Genomic DNA, 17,267 nt, shown 5'->3' on the forward strand with positions numbered 1-17,267 from the left:
AATCACCATTAGTAGCCATTAAATTAAAAATAAATATATATAAAAAAGATTCAGACCAGGCCTGAAAATATAAAACTTGGGCCAGGCTAAAAAATTTTTAAAAACAAATCCAGGCCAAGCTTAATCAAAAATTTTTTTAAAAAAAAATCTAGGTTGTGCAAATGGTACCTCTGCAGATCTCTTATAAATATATATATACACATACTTTAAAAACTCTTACAAGTTGTCTAACCCACTAGCTTGTAATAATTTTTTACATAATAATTAACTTAAAAAAAAATCTCAAAATTTGGGCTTATAGCAAATATATTGTGCAAAATTTGCCCAGTCTAGCTTGTGGGCTGCACTGACTTCAACTTCCAAATTCATGTCCTCCAATTTTGTTTTCACCCCATAAAAGTTAAACAGCTAATGGAGGTGTTGGATTAGAGTGAAGTGGTATAAAGGTTGAAAGCTTTTGGATTATGGTAATGACTGTTAAAAGGTACACTATGAAAATATTGCTTTTTAAGCTAGTTAATAGTTAGATGGGTAAATAAAGTTTGATCAATTTTAAATAAGTAATGTAATTTCCATAATTTCTAAAAAGTAACAAATAATGTTATATTTCAAAAGGTAACTAATTAATTAATGATTATATTTTCCAAAGGGCAATGAAAATTCTTGTTAAAGAAAAATATTCATAACTTTTACTCAAATTAAATTGTTTATAAAGTTTGAAGTGGAAGTAATAAAAAAATTTAACAAAATAAAAAATCTTTAACCTTATCAAAAAACATTTTTGAAACATATTATGTTAATTTTTGAATTCATTTTAATTTATTTATAATACTCTATTAGGTTTTGTGAATAAGCCACTACGTAATAAAAATTGATGCCTAGTAAAGATATGTAGCAATGAATGGGATAACGCATTGGATTTTAAGATATGAGGTTGATCATAACACATAGTTTGGTATAAATAATCAACTTTTAATGTTATATCATCAATTGATTCACATAATATTTTGGGATTTTCAGTGACAATTTTAAATATATAACTTTGAGGGAAAATTTGATTTAAGCAATTCATTTTATCATCTATATCATTGTCTTTTAAATTTAAAATCTAAAAAAAATATATAAATATCAAAATAAGATAATTGCTATACTTCTGGACAACTTTCGATTAAATTTTGTAAATGGGTTCCTGAAAATTTGTATTCTAGTAGATTATTAATTTTTGATTCTATAAAGTCATTTTTACATTGAAATAAATTAGGACACGATACTAAAATATTAATAATTTTATTAATAGAGAATCCATATTTATAAAAAAATTTGATTTTTTCTTCTAATACTTCAGAATTTTTATAGTTTAGAAAAAGGGAATAATGGTTAAGCATTAACTGCTTGATATACTCAGGTTTCATATTCTTATTTAATAATAATACTATTACATTTTTAAAATTTGGGTTATTAAAAGATGATAATATATTAATATCGTTAGTGGAATCAATTAATTCATTAATAAATAGATTAACATCAAGATTTTTATGGGTATTAATATCTAAATTTGAATTAATAAATCTTAAATTGGATACGCATATTTGTCGGTATTTGATATTATATGTTTGTAATTTATGTTTTAATAATAGGTTATACAATATTGCATTTAATTTGGTACAAGACCGTGTCAAAATTAAAGATTTCTGTAAAAACATTTTTGAATAAATGAATGAATTAATAATGCATTATATATTTAATACAAGGCTAAATCATGACTGGCTGGAATTAGCTATTTATTATAAATAAAACTATTTAAAAATATGTTAAGCTTGTATATCACTGTTCTGAAACTAACAATCAATCCGAGGCAGTTATAAAAATAGAAAATCTGGGTCAGGTTCTTAGCCATACAGGGAAAATATTTTTTGGAGGGGGTGGGGGGGGGGGAGGCATTGACTGTGAGGATCAAACTTCAACCTATTTTTTTCAGAAATATATGTTTGATCAGATATAACCAAACTTATTTATGTATATGATAATTCCCCTACTCAATTCTATTATATAATTTGATAATTAAATTATTAAATTATTAAAAATTAGTTTATTGAATTGGACTTTGTATTTATATTTGGTGCCTTTGTATTATTACTTTATTCTTGAAAAAAGAAATCTTAAAGTTATGTTATATTCTAGGACATTTCCGCCAACCACCTGCTCAAAACATTTTTAATATACCGTTATAAACATGGGCTTTTGTTGATTTTGGAAAGGATTACTTTTATTTTGGAATCTAAACTAATATAACCATAAAATCTGATTTGCAAGAATAAACATATATTAGTTTATATATTTCGTCAATAAAGACACAAAATAACTGATGTCATTTCGTTTTAATTTGGTTGAATGATATGGCGAGATATCCCTTATACAAATTTATTTATCAATTTATTTAAGGAAATTACAATAAACCAAGGCTGTAAACCAGAACCCGAACCCTGAGCTAGAACAACCCAAACCCGAGGGAAGGGTTCAGGGTTCGATAACATTTTTAAAATATAAAATTTTCATTTATTTAAAGTATATATTTAAAATAACTAACATTAAGTTATATTTAAAAAATTAAATATAAAAAAAACAATGCTAAATATATATATATATATAACACTTTTGTAGCGTTCAGCATACTTATTCCTGGAGAAGACTTTTCCTTAAAACAAAAATATGACACTTATTTTTTTTTGAATTTTATTTCTAAAATAAAAATTATATTAATATTTTGGCAAATTTCAGCCCTTTTATAAAGTACAATAAATAAATAATACATAATTCTTCAAAATAAAATAAAACAAGATTCATCATGATTCTTTAATCAACATCAAACATGTGCTATTTTTATAATTCCAAAATATTGCGGGTAAAAAAAATATAATTAGGATAAAAAACAATCCACTAATTTTTTTATTTTCAATGTTAAAACATTTTTTGGTGAAAATTATTGTGCGTGAAAATCTTTTTATTATATTTTATTTTATATAAAATTTTACAAGCATATTTTGTAACGTTTTTAAAATATTATAATATATATTTTCGGAATATTTATTTTATTTGTTGGATTATTAAATTAAAATTGATTAAAGAAAAAACATAATCACAAGGTAAAATAGGTTTATTTATTGCAAGTTGCAATGCACTGTCAATGTTCATAAAATATCGATATTTTAATTTTAACATCTCAATCTTATAAGATTTCTGATAATTCGCATAAATCCTAACTATGATATATTATTTTTATGGTAAGGCTTTATAGTAAAATAAAGTTTATAAAAAAATGTTTTTCTCATTAAATTTTATAAGTCTTAATTTTTCTGGAACAAGAACCCTGAACTTAGTTCAGAGATATTTCACAACCCTTATTTTTAGGTGGGTTCACAGCCCTACCATAAACTTGGCATGGTAGAAATCTTAGGGATCCTCATGCTATTGTATATTCATAGGAACACAAAAGTGTGAGGTTCAGATCGCGGGTTCCAAAAAATTAAGACATGAAATTTATTAAAAATAGTAACATCAGGTTTTTTAAAAATACTATATTTACCACTTACCATAAAAATAATTTATCATTATAACAATACAATTTATAAAATAATATTATGTTATTGTTATAAACTTCAATTAGAAATAGTTTGCTCTTATCCTTCTCTGGTTGTCTTCAATACATTAAAATTAAATAAAGTTTTTTCTTTTGCCCTTCCTTTGTTTGTAAATACATAAAAATTAAATAAAGTTTTCTTTTGTTTTGATTTAAATACATTTAAGGTTAACATATGGTTTTTGTGTTTTCTTTTTACTTAATTTTATAGTCTTTAATAGGGTGTTCGGAAAGGGGGGTAGGTTTTATCCCTAATTATGTAAGATAAAACTAACACAACTCCTTTTTGCAAAAATGTTCTTTTTCTCACTTTGCGCCAATTTTATTTTAATACTAAAAATATACTTTATTTATAAATTATACTAAAAAATAAAATTATTTTTGTACTTAAAAATATAATTTATTTGTTTTAATTGTCTATTAAATTTTTTATAATTAATTATTTTCTTTTTTAAATAAAATTTAAAAAAGGCCTAGAATTGGACTGCTCCACTTGCGCAAATGTTTAAAATGAGAAAATCAACATTAAAGTTTAAAATCAAATATAGGAAAAACTTATTGCTCAATTTAATTAAAAATTTCAGAGATAATTTATCATTTTTGTTACTTAATTATAGCCTAAAAAAATTTTGCTCAAAAAATTGAAATATAAAATTTATTTAATAAAATCAAAATGCAAGTGGAGCATATAACACTTTATGATTTTTTTTTAATGTTCAAAATGCTCCATTTACATTTTATTAATAAATTAACTATATCTTTTTTTTCTTTTCTATTTTATTCATACAATAAATAAAAATGAATATAAAATAAAATTAATATTTAATTAATAATTTTTTCCATATATTCTCTATCAGCTCTGGGCATAAACTAAACATTGTTCTAATATCTTTTTTAGTCTCATCTAAATTTTACCATTCGTTCTCGGGATCAATTTAATAATTGAAAAATTTATTGTAACTAATTCTTGGTCAAAATTTGATCTACGTATTTTCGAATCCTGTAAAATTGATACTTTAATCATATTATTGGATTTAAATGATAATCTATATTGCAAATAAAAAGGTTCAGTTTTTGAGATTTTTATTGACTAATTTAGTGAATGGTATATGGTTAATTTTGAATTTTTTTGATGAAGAATGGAAATCGAAATAATTCTATCTTTAACTGTTTTAGCAAATCCAATATTAAAATTATTTTTTAATATTGTTGTGTAATAATGAGCTTTAACAGGAATTCTTGATAATTCCTCATATTTTTTAGAATATAAATCATAAAATATTTTTTAATTGAGACTTCCCTCAAAGTTTTCCTTTGAAGAATCTTTTCGCCTATAATGCGAATGCACCTTTGGAATGGTATTTATGTGATTAATGATGAAATCTTTATCCTGATCAGAAATAACTTTTAAGTGTTTTTATTTTTTCTAGGAGCCAAATAAGTTAATAACTTTTAACTTTTTTTATTTTTTCTAGGAGCCAAATAAGTTCCAGTATTTTGGTATAAATATTTAAAAAATAACTAATTCGTTTATTACTTATATCAAGTGTTTGTAAAAAAAATTGTCTGCTAACTCTAACTTTAACATTCTCCACTTCAAAAAAATATAAGTATGAATAGTTTTTATAATTTAAAAAATCTTTTACATGGAGACCTGACAATAAATTATGCTAAACCCTTAGCTTTATCAGTTAAGCTCCAAAAAACCTCATGAATAATTTTTCTCTGATCTGCATAAACTTTTAGATGACATTGAAATATACATTTATTAGAATGATCATTCTGAACAATCCTTGCTCTTTTCAAATCACCTTTGATAATGATATAGGCCTCACTACATTCCCTTAATCTTTTTCTTTCATTTGCTTTGCTTCTAGAAATATTAAAAAATTGTTTTCATTATAAATATTAAAATTTTCAATTTTTATGAGCAAGTAATGCTTAATAATTTATTTAAATTATGAAAGTAAATTATTAAAAAATTGTTTAATTTCATTATAAAGATTGTATTTTCAATTTTTATATGAGTAAGTAATGCTTAATAATTTATTTAAATTATGAAAGTAAATTATTAAAAAATTGTTAAATTTCATTATAAAGATTGTATTTTTTATTTTTATATGAGCAAGTAATGCTTAATAATTTATTTAAATTATGAGCAAGTTAATTATTAAAAAATTGTTAAATTTCATTATAATTTAATTTTCAATTTTTATATGAGCAAGTAATGCATAATAATTTACTTAAATTATAAGCATAATTTAAAAAATTGTTAAATTTCATTATTGTATATAATAAAAAATTTACCTTGACATTTAATTTGGAATAGAGATATGGAATGAAAATATTTTATGATTTAATATAGAAAAAAAAATTAAAATAGGAGGGAAAACAACACGTGATTAAATAACATAAGCAAAAAATACATCGTTATATGCAAATAGCGCAAAATTGACAGAGCTATAACTTTGGCAAAAATTAAGATTTTTTAATCTAGTATTTATTTTTATATATTGGGAATAAATTAGTAATTATCTACTTCTAACTCAAAAATTTTAAAAATGTCGAGTGGAGCACTCCAATTCTAGATCGACGATATAAGTGTTGTAGTTTCTTTTAAAATATAAAATGGTATCAAATCTCATCGAGACGTGCCACCTTCCATTCTACCCATAATTGAAGCCCCGACACTTCAGTTATTTTAAAATAAAGATGGATATTGCCAAGTCAACGCAATTAAAATTTATTAATGGAATCACGTGGTTGAGTCCGATGTCTTACATATCACCCCCCCCCCCCCAAGGACAGAAGAACCAAAAGGTTGGATTAAGAAAAAAACATGATGGATACTAGAATTCGAACCCAGATAATCAAATTTAAGACGCTCTTGTAGACTAGTCTACTGACGTTCCAAAAAATCACGATTTTTCAAATATATATTATAAATAAATTCGGTAGTACCTATCCAAAATAAATTTGATATATTATGCAGTACATATCATTAAATCATTTATAAAGCAATTTTTCCTTGTGATTATGGTTTGTTATTTAGTCTTACCTTACGTTTAATTTAATTATCCAACAAAAAAATAAAAAGTTACAAAATATGTTGGTAATATTTTAAAATTTTTGCATAAAATGGAGTACCCTATAATATAATAAAGAGGATTCTAAGTAAAAATGACAAAATGTTTATATCTTTCATTTGGTTTATTGGACAAGTATCCTAGTACTCAGCTGCCCAAACCTGTCGAAAACCGGAGTGGCATTTAGAAATTCATCTTATCATATGTCTTTATCAGTAATGAAGGAAAACCTGAAAATTTTTACAGTTCCTTATCAGGATTGGACCTAGTATCTTCGGCTTATAAGCGTACATCATAAACCCACTAGGCCACCCTGTGACAGTAAAAAAATATAATGTTTTTATTTGCAAGGAAAATATTTATTATGATTTGGTTTAAAGAATAGATAGATAAAAATCAAATTGGTATTTTATATGTGAGAATATAGTGGATTGGAGAAATAAAATGTTGATCATAATTATTTTTTAAATTAAAAATATGCCTGCTTTGGGTTTAAAATTAAAATCATGGCTTAAAAATAGCAAATTATGGACATAATATGACTAAGGCCAAAAAATTAAATATATGGGCTAATAATAATGAATAAGAGGGCAAGGCTCAGGTTCATATCTTAATTTAATAATTTTCAAAAGGTTCCTTAATCCAATCATGTGGAATTTTAGATAGGCAGAAAATTTACTTCTAAATGTTTACAGGTAACCCCCCCCCCTCCCCAATAATTATAAGTTTTTTCGTCATTTTGTTATGTACAAATTTAAAACCAAAAAAGGGTTACAATTAAAAATTATGTTATTTATCTCTGGATATTATTTTACATAAAAGTTATCGTTGTGGTGGTCCAGTGGTGTGATATGTAGGCTTGTAAACCGAAGGTCCCAGGTTCAATCCTGGCAAGGAACTAAAAATTTTCGAGGTTTTCTTTGATGACGGATGACTTTAGACATATGATATGATAAATTTCTGAGTCGAGAAATGCCACCTTGGTCACCAACAGGCTTGGACAGCCAGGTGCTAGGATACTTGTCCAATAAACCAAAAAAGAGCCAGCTGAATTTGTGGGCCAGATGATGAAGATTTCTTGGCCAGCGCTAGGTGGTGGGATAATGGTGACCTCAAGGGCCTCTCAAGCTCAATGTCTACCAATAAAATGAATTGGATAACGATACTCCAGTGGGAGATCCATCGGGATTGATAATCCAGTGGGGGAGATCAGGATTGGGATATATCTGTCGATTTGATAAATCGATATGAGGATACTCCGGTGGGATATCTGGTCGATATTGATTGAGATCAAGATACTTTGGCCTCGATAGTGATAGGTGATCGATACAAATAAAAATAAATTAGATAAAAATAGCATGAGTATAAAAGTGTAGATAGATAGTGAAGGAGCTTACTACCAGAAAAGGTGAAAAAAAATTATCTTACATAAAAGATATGTTACCTAGTAATTTTTTTGTATATTGCTGTCATAAAATTAAAAGCATTTAAGAACAAATATTATACAATCCAAATTCACTTTATTATACAATCATATAAAAAAAATTCCTTGAATTTTTTATAATTATAAAGTTATTTAAGAAAAATTCCCTAAATTCATTATAATTATTATAAATATAAAAAGTTATATATTTTATATAATACCAAATGCTAAAAAAAATATATACATTTAAATATAATAATTATTGAGTCAAAAATTATTCAAAAAATTATTATATTTAAGCTTAGATTTTTTTAAAATGAATTATTAAAATAATAAATTATATATAACAGAAAATAAATTTTGTAAAAAATTATATATATATTTTTTAAATTAAAGAAGTATTAGTAATTTAACAAATGAGTATATATTTCCTTATTAGCCCAAAGTAAGGTCTCATCAATTGCTTTATCACCTTTAATGAAGTCTAATACAATAAATGTATTAATAAATAAATGAATATATTTTATGGTACTTATATTATATGGAATATTGGAAGATTTAGATGAGTCTACTTTGATTTTGTTTTCTAATTCTGATTTGTAAAACATATATAAAGGCCAGCAATATTTTTCAAAATATCCAGGGGGTTCAGGAGGTTCATATACCCTTTCCCTTAATTTCTTTTTAGATATAAAAAATATTTATAATAAACTTTCTTCTCTTCCAGCATTCCTCTTTGTCTAATGTAAAAAAGATTCTTATATCAAAGATTTCATCAATTGGAGAATTAAATAATAATATGCCTTCAATAAATAGAATTGGATGATGCTCATGTAAGTTATAAAAATTCAAGAGGCAAGCTAATTGTCGACTAGAATTTAATAAATTTTGAGAAGATATAGTCACTTCTTTTTTAATCCTTTCCCAATCATAAGTTTCAACTTCTAAAAAAAATAATAATAAATCAATTTATTTAAAAATGTACCATCCCAATTATGATAATCCAAAATAGAATCATATTTCAATTTATTCATTGGCTATTATCTTAAATTATATAGAAAAATAACAATTATTTTACCTTGGTAAGCTCGTCAATATGAATAATGGATGAAATGGTCCATAGTTCTTTCAGTTTAAGAGCTAAAGTTGATTTACCACCATTTGTGACCCTATAAAATGAATAATTAGACATAATAATTTCAAATTTATTACCCACTAATACCAACTATTAATAACTTGTTCATTCATTAAAGGTGCATCCAAAGTCAAGAAAAATAAAAAAAAATATGCAAAAATATTGAATATATGGATCTTTTCTAATATGAAATAACTGACATTTATTTTATCTGTCAAATGTTAAATATGAAATTTTTAATGTTAATTGTAGAGATTTGCAAAGTTAGACCCGGTGTAATATTGTAGAAACAATACCATCTAAAATCAATACGGTATTGATTCTACAATATTGTAAAAACAATACGGTATTGATAATTTATGACCGAACTTCAGCTTTTACGAATCAAATTGAAATTTTTAAGAATACCGTATACAAATTGTTACTACCGTTTACAATTGAAATTTTTTAAGAATATTGTATACAAATTGTTACTACCGTTTACAAATTTTTGAATATCCATATATAGAAACAGGATAACAATCAAATTGAAATTTTTATACAAATTGTTACTACCGTTTACAAATTTTTGAATATCCATATATAGAAACAGGAGAACAAATTAGTACACAGGAGAACAAATTAGTATATTTAAATTATAATTATAAATTTATATCAATTAATATAGATACAGGAGAACAAATTAGTACATTTAAATTATAATTTTATATTTATATCCATTAAAATACTAAAATAGAGTTTACAAATTACTACTTATATAGAAACACAGGAGAACATATTAGTACATTTAAATTATAATTATAAATTTATATCAATTAATATAGATACAGGAGAACAAATTAGTACATTTAAATTATAATTTTATATTTATATCCATTAAAATACTAAAATAGAGTTTACAAATTACTACTTATATAGAAACACAGGAGAACATATTAGTACATTTAAATTATAATTATAAATTTATATCAATTAATATAGATACAGAAGAACAAATTAGTACATTTATTATAATTTTATATTTATATCCATTAAAATACTAAAATAGAGTTTACAAATTATTACTTATATAGAAACACAGGAGAACATATTAGTACATTTAAATTATAATTATAAATTTATATCAATTAATATAGATACAGGAGAACAAATTAGTACATTTATTATAATTTTATATTTATATCCATTAAAATACTAAAATAGAGTTTACAAATTACTACTTATATAGAAACACAGGAGAACATATTAGTACATTTAAATTATAATTATACATTTATATCAATTAATATAGATACAGGAGAACAAATTAGTACATTTAAATTATAATTTTATATTTATATCCATTAAAATACTAAAATAGAGTTTACAAATTACTACTTATATAGAAACACAGGAGAACATATTAGTACATTTAAATTATAATTATAAATTTATATCAATTAATATAGATACAGGAGAACAAATTAGTACATTTATTATAATTTTATATTTATATCCATTAAAATACTAAAATAAAGTTTACAAATTATTACTTATATAGAAACACAGGAGAACATATTAGTACATTTAAATTATAATTATAAATTTATATCAATTAATATAGATACAGGAGAACAAATTAGTACATTTATTATAATTTTATATTTATATCCATTAAAATACTAAAATAGAGTTTACAAATTATTACTTATATAGAAACACAGGAGAACATATTAGTACATTTAAATTATAATTATAAATTTATATCAATTAATATAGATACAGGAGAACAAATTAGTACATTTAAATTATTATTTTATATTTATAAAAAGAATACAGTATCAATAAAAGAACCTTTAAATCAACAATTATAGAGAACTTCACAAAATTTTTCATGAATCAAATAGGTACATTTAAATTATAATTATACATTTATATCAAGCATTAACAGAAAAATATAATACAATAAAGGAATATTTAGTTACAGGAAAGTATCCTATATTTCTTAAAAACCATCCAGGGAAAAAAAGTAATTATAAATGCATGGCAAGCAAATTTATTGTTAAAGATGATGTTCTTTACAGAAAAATAAAGAATAAAGAAAGTTAATATGATCACAAAATAATCATTTTCTATTTATTTTTTAGCTTTAGTAATAATGGAAGAAGAAGAGAAACAAAGAGTAATATCTATTATTCACCAAGGATCAGGTATATCCTTAGAGTCTAAAGCTATTGGTGCCCACCTAGGTATTAATAAAACTCAACTTAAACTCTCTGAAAGGTACTTATTATGATGTTAGAATTCTTAATTTTGTGTTTATAGATATTGGTGGCCAAAATTATTTCAAGACACTATTGATTTTATAAAATCATGTGATAGATGTCAGAAGGCTAATGTAAGATTTACCAAAATTTCTTCCACTTTGCATCCAATAGATGTACCACCTTTTCCATGGGCTCAAATAGGAATTGATCTTTGCAGCCTGCCCACTTCAGAAGAAGGCTACAGGTGTATTGCCGTTGCCTCTGATTATTTCACAAAATGGGTTGAGGCAGAACCCATGAAATCCAAAACAGCCAATGAGACATGTAAATTTATATACGGTCTGATTTGCCGCCATGGCTGCGCAAATGTAAATCAAATTATATAAATACATATCGATTAAAAAATATGAATTTATGATAATTCTATCTTATAAACTTTTCATTTTATACAATATAGATACAAATCAATGATCAAGGAAGAGAGTTTGTAAATGAGATGGCTACTAGACTGCATAAAATGACCGGGACAGAGCAACGCATTTGCAGTGCGTACCATCCTCAAGCTAATGGCTTAACTGAGAGAAATAATCGCACTATTCAAAACCTAATGTTAAAGGTTTTAGGAAATGATCAGACCCAGTGGCCTAAAGTTCTTCCAGGTGTACTGTTTGCAATGAGAACAAGTGTACACAAATCAACAGGATTTACCCCATTTTATATGTTATATGGTCGGAATGCAAAGCTTCCATCAGACTTAAATTCCACAACTAAGCCTGATATTGTTAAGGAAATAAATAATGATCCTGAAAACTCTTATGTAAATAATATTGATAATGACTTTGACGAGAGTGAATTGTTAAATAGAATAATGAGCATGTCAGTCGTATGGAAAAAGGCGAAAGAAAATATAATTGTTGCCCAAGATAGACAAAAAAGAGATTATCAAAAAAGGCAAAAGGATAAAATATCGTATGAAGTTGGACAACTGGTCCTAATCTGGAACTCCCGTCGTGCGGATCGAAAGGGTGGAAAAATGTCTGATCCTTGGCTTGGTCCATATGTAATTGATAAAATACATGATAAAGATATTTATAGTGTGAGTAATAAAGATAATACACCATTAAAGCAAAAATATAACGGGTGTAACCTTAAGCCCTACATCCAACAATCTAATAACGGAGATGAGGCAAAAGAAGATTCTACCGATATTAAGATAATATTATATAAGGAGCCTGATACTTCTCCGTTACCTTACCTTGCCACCAATTATGCATGGAAGAAATATCATGCTAAGAGGTTGGGCATCCCATATTCTTTATTAACAGAAAGCAATGATAAAACTAAAAATTTAAGTTATCCTCCTAATTTTGAGATAGTTCTTGGTGACGGTAATTGTTTTTATCGGTGCTTAAGCAAATAAATCTCAGGGAGTGAAGATCACCATGCAATTATAAGGGGGTCTATTACCTCTTATATGATGCATTTTGAAAATAAAGATATTTTTAGTGATTTTATTGGAAAAGATATAATCACACATATAGTTGATACAAAAAAATATCAACTTGGAACGTGGGCAGATGAACTAGATATTGTAGCATCTGCCACATTTTTTCAAACACCTATCATTATATATTGCAAAAATGGAAATGAGATGAAATACATTACATACTCCTCATTATTAAAAAATAACTGTATAAAAAATTTTAATTTAAATTTATATTTAATAAATGCGACTTCTGATCATTTTAATCGTGTTATAATATAATATATACTCAATTTGTAATAATCATGTTTCCGTTATTGGGATATATTTTCTTTTTATAATATTTTTCTTGTATTTTTGAAATAAAATGATATATACTTTTTATTTATATAGTATTAAGAAATCAGTCTTTTATTGCAATAAAAAATATATATACAACTAAAAATAGTTATTACAGTTTAAAAGAATAATATAAAACATAATTTGATTTTATAAAATATTTTGTGTTCCATAAATATAAATGTAATTTTAATCAGATAGAAATAAAATTATATATGCATCTAAAAAATGAAATGACGATTAAGAAGCCAACAGGAAATGATTAAAACATATTTCAGTAATAGATATTTATTGAGATGCTTTGACTTAATTTAGCTTTTGTCTATTAAAATTTTAAGGCTTGAGATAGGAATGAAGATTTTAAGATGAGCCAACAGGCAATGATCGCATAATAATAGTGATAGAGATAATGATTGAGATCCTTTGTTGTAATAGAAACCCTCATATCTGTGATTAGCTTAAGCTTGTTTATTAAAATTTTAAGGCTTGATCCCAATAATAAGATGGTAAATGAAGAAAATTTGTGTACATTGTTCTTAATTACAATTTTCTACAGGATGGAGTTGAACAAACAATATCATTTTAACCATAAGTAGAAAATTAATAAATATGAGTAAAAAAATAAAAATATACAGGATATAAAGAATAGTAAAATATAAATTCCTTAAAAAAATTATATAAAAGAATAGAAAATCATTTAAATATATTTTAACTATTAAATATATAAAATAGATTTTTTACAAATCTAAAATGGCCGTCAATATTTTTGACGCGATTAGAAAATAAATATTTTACAATATGACAATTGTCACTTTTGGTACATCTTCACTGAAATTAATTTAACATGTTTACAATATATATTTTAATCTATGTAATTCAAAAAATTTCAAAAAAGTTAAATCTATTTAAAATAAATATTTTACAAATCGAAAATGGCCGCCAATATTTTTGAAGCGATGAAAAGAATATATAATAATAAATATTTTACAATTTTAATGGCCGCCAACATATTTGAAGCGAAAATTAAATGTATAATAATAAATATTTTACAATTTTAATGGCCGCCAACATATTTGAAGCGATAATTAAATGTATAATAATAAATATTTTACAATTTTAATGGCCGCCAATATATTTGAAGCGATGAAAACGTATTTTAAAACCAATACGGTATTGATTCTACAATATTGTAAAAACAATACGGTATTGAATCTACAATGATAATATCAATACGGTATTGAAACTACATTGGGTATTGCTTTCACAATCCTACACCGGTGTAACGTTCTAAATGAACTCCCGATTCAAATAGATTCTATTTTAGTGATATTAGCATTTATGACTGACATGTTAAGATTTAATCTTATTTTTCTTTTGTTTTTTAAAAAAATCGGGCCGGGTCGGATCATGGAAATTTTTTTTAATATATCTAAATTTATCAATTTTATATTGAATTTTTTATGATTTTTAAAATGTATATTATATTATAACTAGAATTGTTAATCGGCATTAGCATGTTACATTTAAAAAAAATTGGGATAGAGGTAGCTCGAATATAATTATAATTAATTCTAAAATCATAATCTTGTTTTATTTAATTTTAAAATTTACTTTTTCAAAATAATCTTAAATGTCATAGAGATTATATTAAAGATAATTTTGATACAAATCATATTGACTAGAAAATGATGATAATATGGAAATCCTTTTTCTGAATTCGTAAAATATTTTAATCTCGATAAAAAAAATTAACATAAGATATAAATTTCATTATGATGTTCCTGAAGCTTTTATTATCAAGCAAGACTAGTAGCTTTAACGGAGAAACCTTTAAAAGTAATATCAAAGAAATTTGGTCCCCGATCGCTAAAAACAAAAAAAATGGAAATCTTGCTTATATCTCCTAGAAAATTTAAAAAGAAAATACTAGGCTAGAAAACACATATATTAAAAGTTAGTTTTAAAAAAAATGAGAAAAATATGATCGATTCCTAAATGTTAGGAACGATACTCCTCTATTTTTAGGTTTTTTAAAATTTAAATAATTTGTTCTTCCTGCCATCTATTAATATTATTTTCATTATTACTATAAAAATTTGAGAAATAAGTTCCAAATTTTAGCGATTTAGAATGTGAAAGCCAATCATTAAATTTGAATTAAAGGTATATCTATAAAAATTTTTGAGTTAGATGAATTTATGTGAACGTTGATTTTCTAGTCCAGTCAAAACATGTATGTTTTATTTGACCACAAATTATTAATCAAGAATTATATTATAAATCAACTATTTAATGTAATATTTTATAAATTATTATATCTGGATGGTAAAAATGCTTAAAATTAAAGACTCATCTATATTTATAAATTTTATAAAAACATGCTAAAATATAACAATTTCAACCATTTGTGGCCTGGCCAGTTGGCAAACATACTTCCCCCCTACATAATCTTTATTCTAACTATTACTATTATAATTTTAGGCTGACTCTAACAAGAAAAAAAAAGCCACCTACTTATAGATTATTTATTTGAAATAATTAATAACACAACTGAAAAGGCTTTAGAAGTACAAGTAAATATTTTTGATGAATTTTCTTATAAAAAAAATATGTATATTTAATACTGCATTGTGTGATAGTGTTGAACGCTTATTTAATCATAGCTTATACTTTCTGATCGTTGCTATAGACATAGAGATGACTGTATGGAATTATTATAGATACAATATAAAATAAATAAATTATCTTTCTTGAAAGAGGTAGCGATAACGCGCTGCTTTTAAAAGTAACTATTAAAAACACTGAGTTATTAAAATTATAAGGTGTTAATATACAAACAAATTTAGTTATTTAATATATCTAATTCAATAATTAAATATAAACTCGTAACCCTTTTTTTTATTTTGAGTGTGAAGACCCCGTAAATAAGTATAAAACAATATATATTCAAAAAAGGAATGAATCAATATTGCAAGTGTTGTATCTGTCAATTTGTAATACATTTATAGACGTTTACAAATATTCTATAATTTTTGAAAATGTTAGTTTTTTTAAAAAATTTTAGGATTCTTTTGTTATGGAGAAATGAATGAGTGAGTTAAAAATTCACTAGTAAAATGTTTTATTAAATTTTTAAAAATTAAGTTAAATAAAAAATATTAAATAGGTGATATGCAGAGTATAAGATTTTAGCGATGGAAAAGTAGAAGCTAGCGTCTTCATAAAAAATGGGGGAGGGGGCAAAACGCTTGAATTTATTCCGCCTCCTACCTTCATACACCTAAAAAAGGTTTCAGTAAAAGCTCACAAAATGCATCTCAGCAGTGGCGTAGCTACGGGGGTGGTTTTCGGGTTTGGACCTCTCCCAGAGCAAAAATTTTTTTTAGATTAAACGTTCAAAAGACTTAAAAGTGTTTTTATATGTATTATATTTTTATGGTTTTGATGTTTGTGGAAGGATATTATATTACATTGAAATTATTCTGGATAGTATTATTATAAAGTCATTGAGAATAGTCTACTAAATTATAATAACATATTATTGATGCATTTAAAAAATATATTTATTATATATTATCGAAGATATGGTTATGATTTGTGAGATGGCCGAAGGCCAGTATATATATGGACCCCCTCTAAGAAAAATTCCTAGCTACGCCACTGCATCTCAGTTAATGATAAACATTGGATAGACGGAAAGTGAAGATATCGGTGAAAAAATGGATGGATGGGCAATGTTAAAATTAGAGACAGATAAGACATTAGATAGAAGTGAATGAAGAAATTAGAGTAATGGTGAATGCCAGCAAAATATAGATAATGAATGGGAATAGGATATAGCATGTATCGAATAAAATGGAGAAGATTTATTGATTTACATTATATATATAATATCTTTATTACTAAAAAATAAATATA

The 17,267-nt window shown here is 24.6% G+C and overlaps 1 protein-coding gene across 1 annotated transcript; it reads right to left on the reverse strand.

Moving 5' to 3' along the window:
* Positions 1-8,335: 8,335 nt before the first annotated feature.
* On the reverse strand, positions 8,336-9,481 carry LOC135926574 (nicotinamide riboside kinase 1-like). The gene is made up of 6 exons (XM_065462495.1): positions 9,359-9,481; positions 9,225-9,315; positions 9,132-9,183; positions 8,859-9,090; positions 8,679-8,818; positions 8,336-8,630 (listed from the first exon to the last, which is right to left on the reverse strand). The coding sequence occupies exons 1-6, from the start codon at positions 9,388-9,390 to the stop codon at positions 8,548-8,550; spliced, it is 630 nt and encodes a 209-aa protein (XP_065318567.1). The 5' UTR covers positions 9,391-9,481; the 3' UTR covers positions 8,336-8,547.
* Positions 9,482-17,267: the final 7,786 nt, after the last annotated feature.

The sequence above is a fragment of the Gordionus sp. m RMFG-2023 genome, chromosome 3 (genome assembly GCF_954871325.1).
Source record: "Gordionus sp. m RMFG-2023 chromosome 3, tfGorSpeb1-WG-v2, whole genome shotgun sequence".
Lineage (NCBI taxonomy): Eukaryota > Metazoa > Nematomorpha > Gordioida > Chordodea > Parachordodidae > Gordionus > Gordionus sp. m RMFG-2023.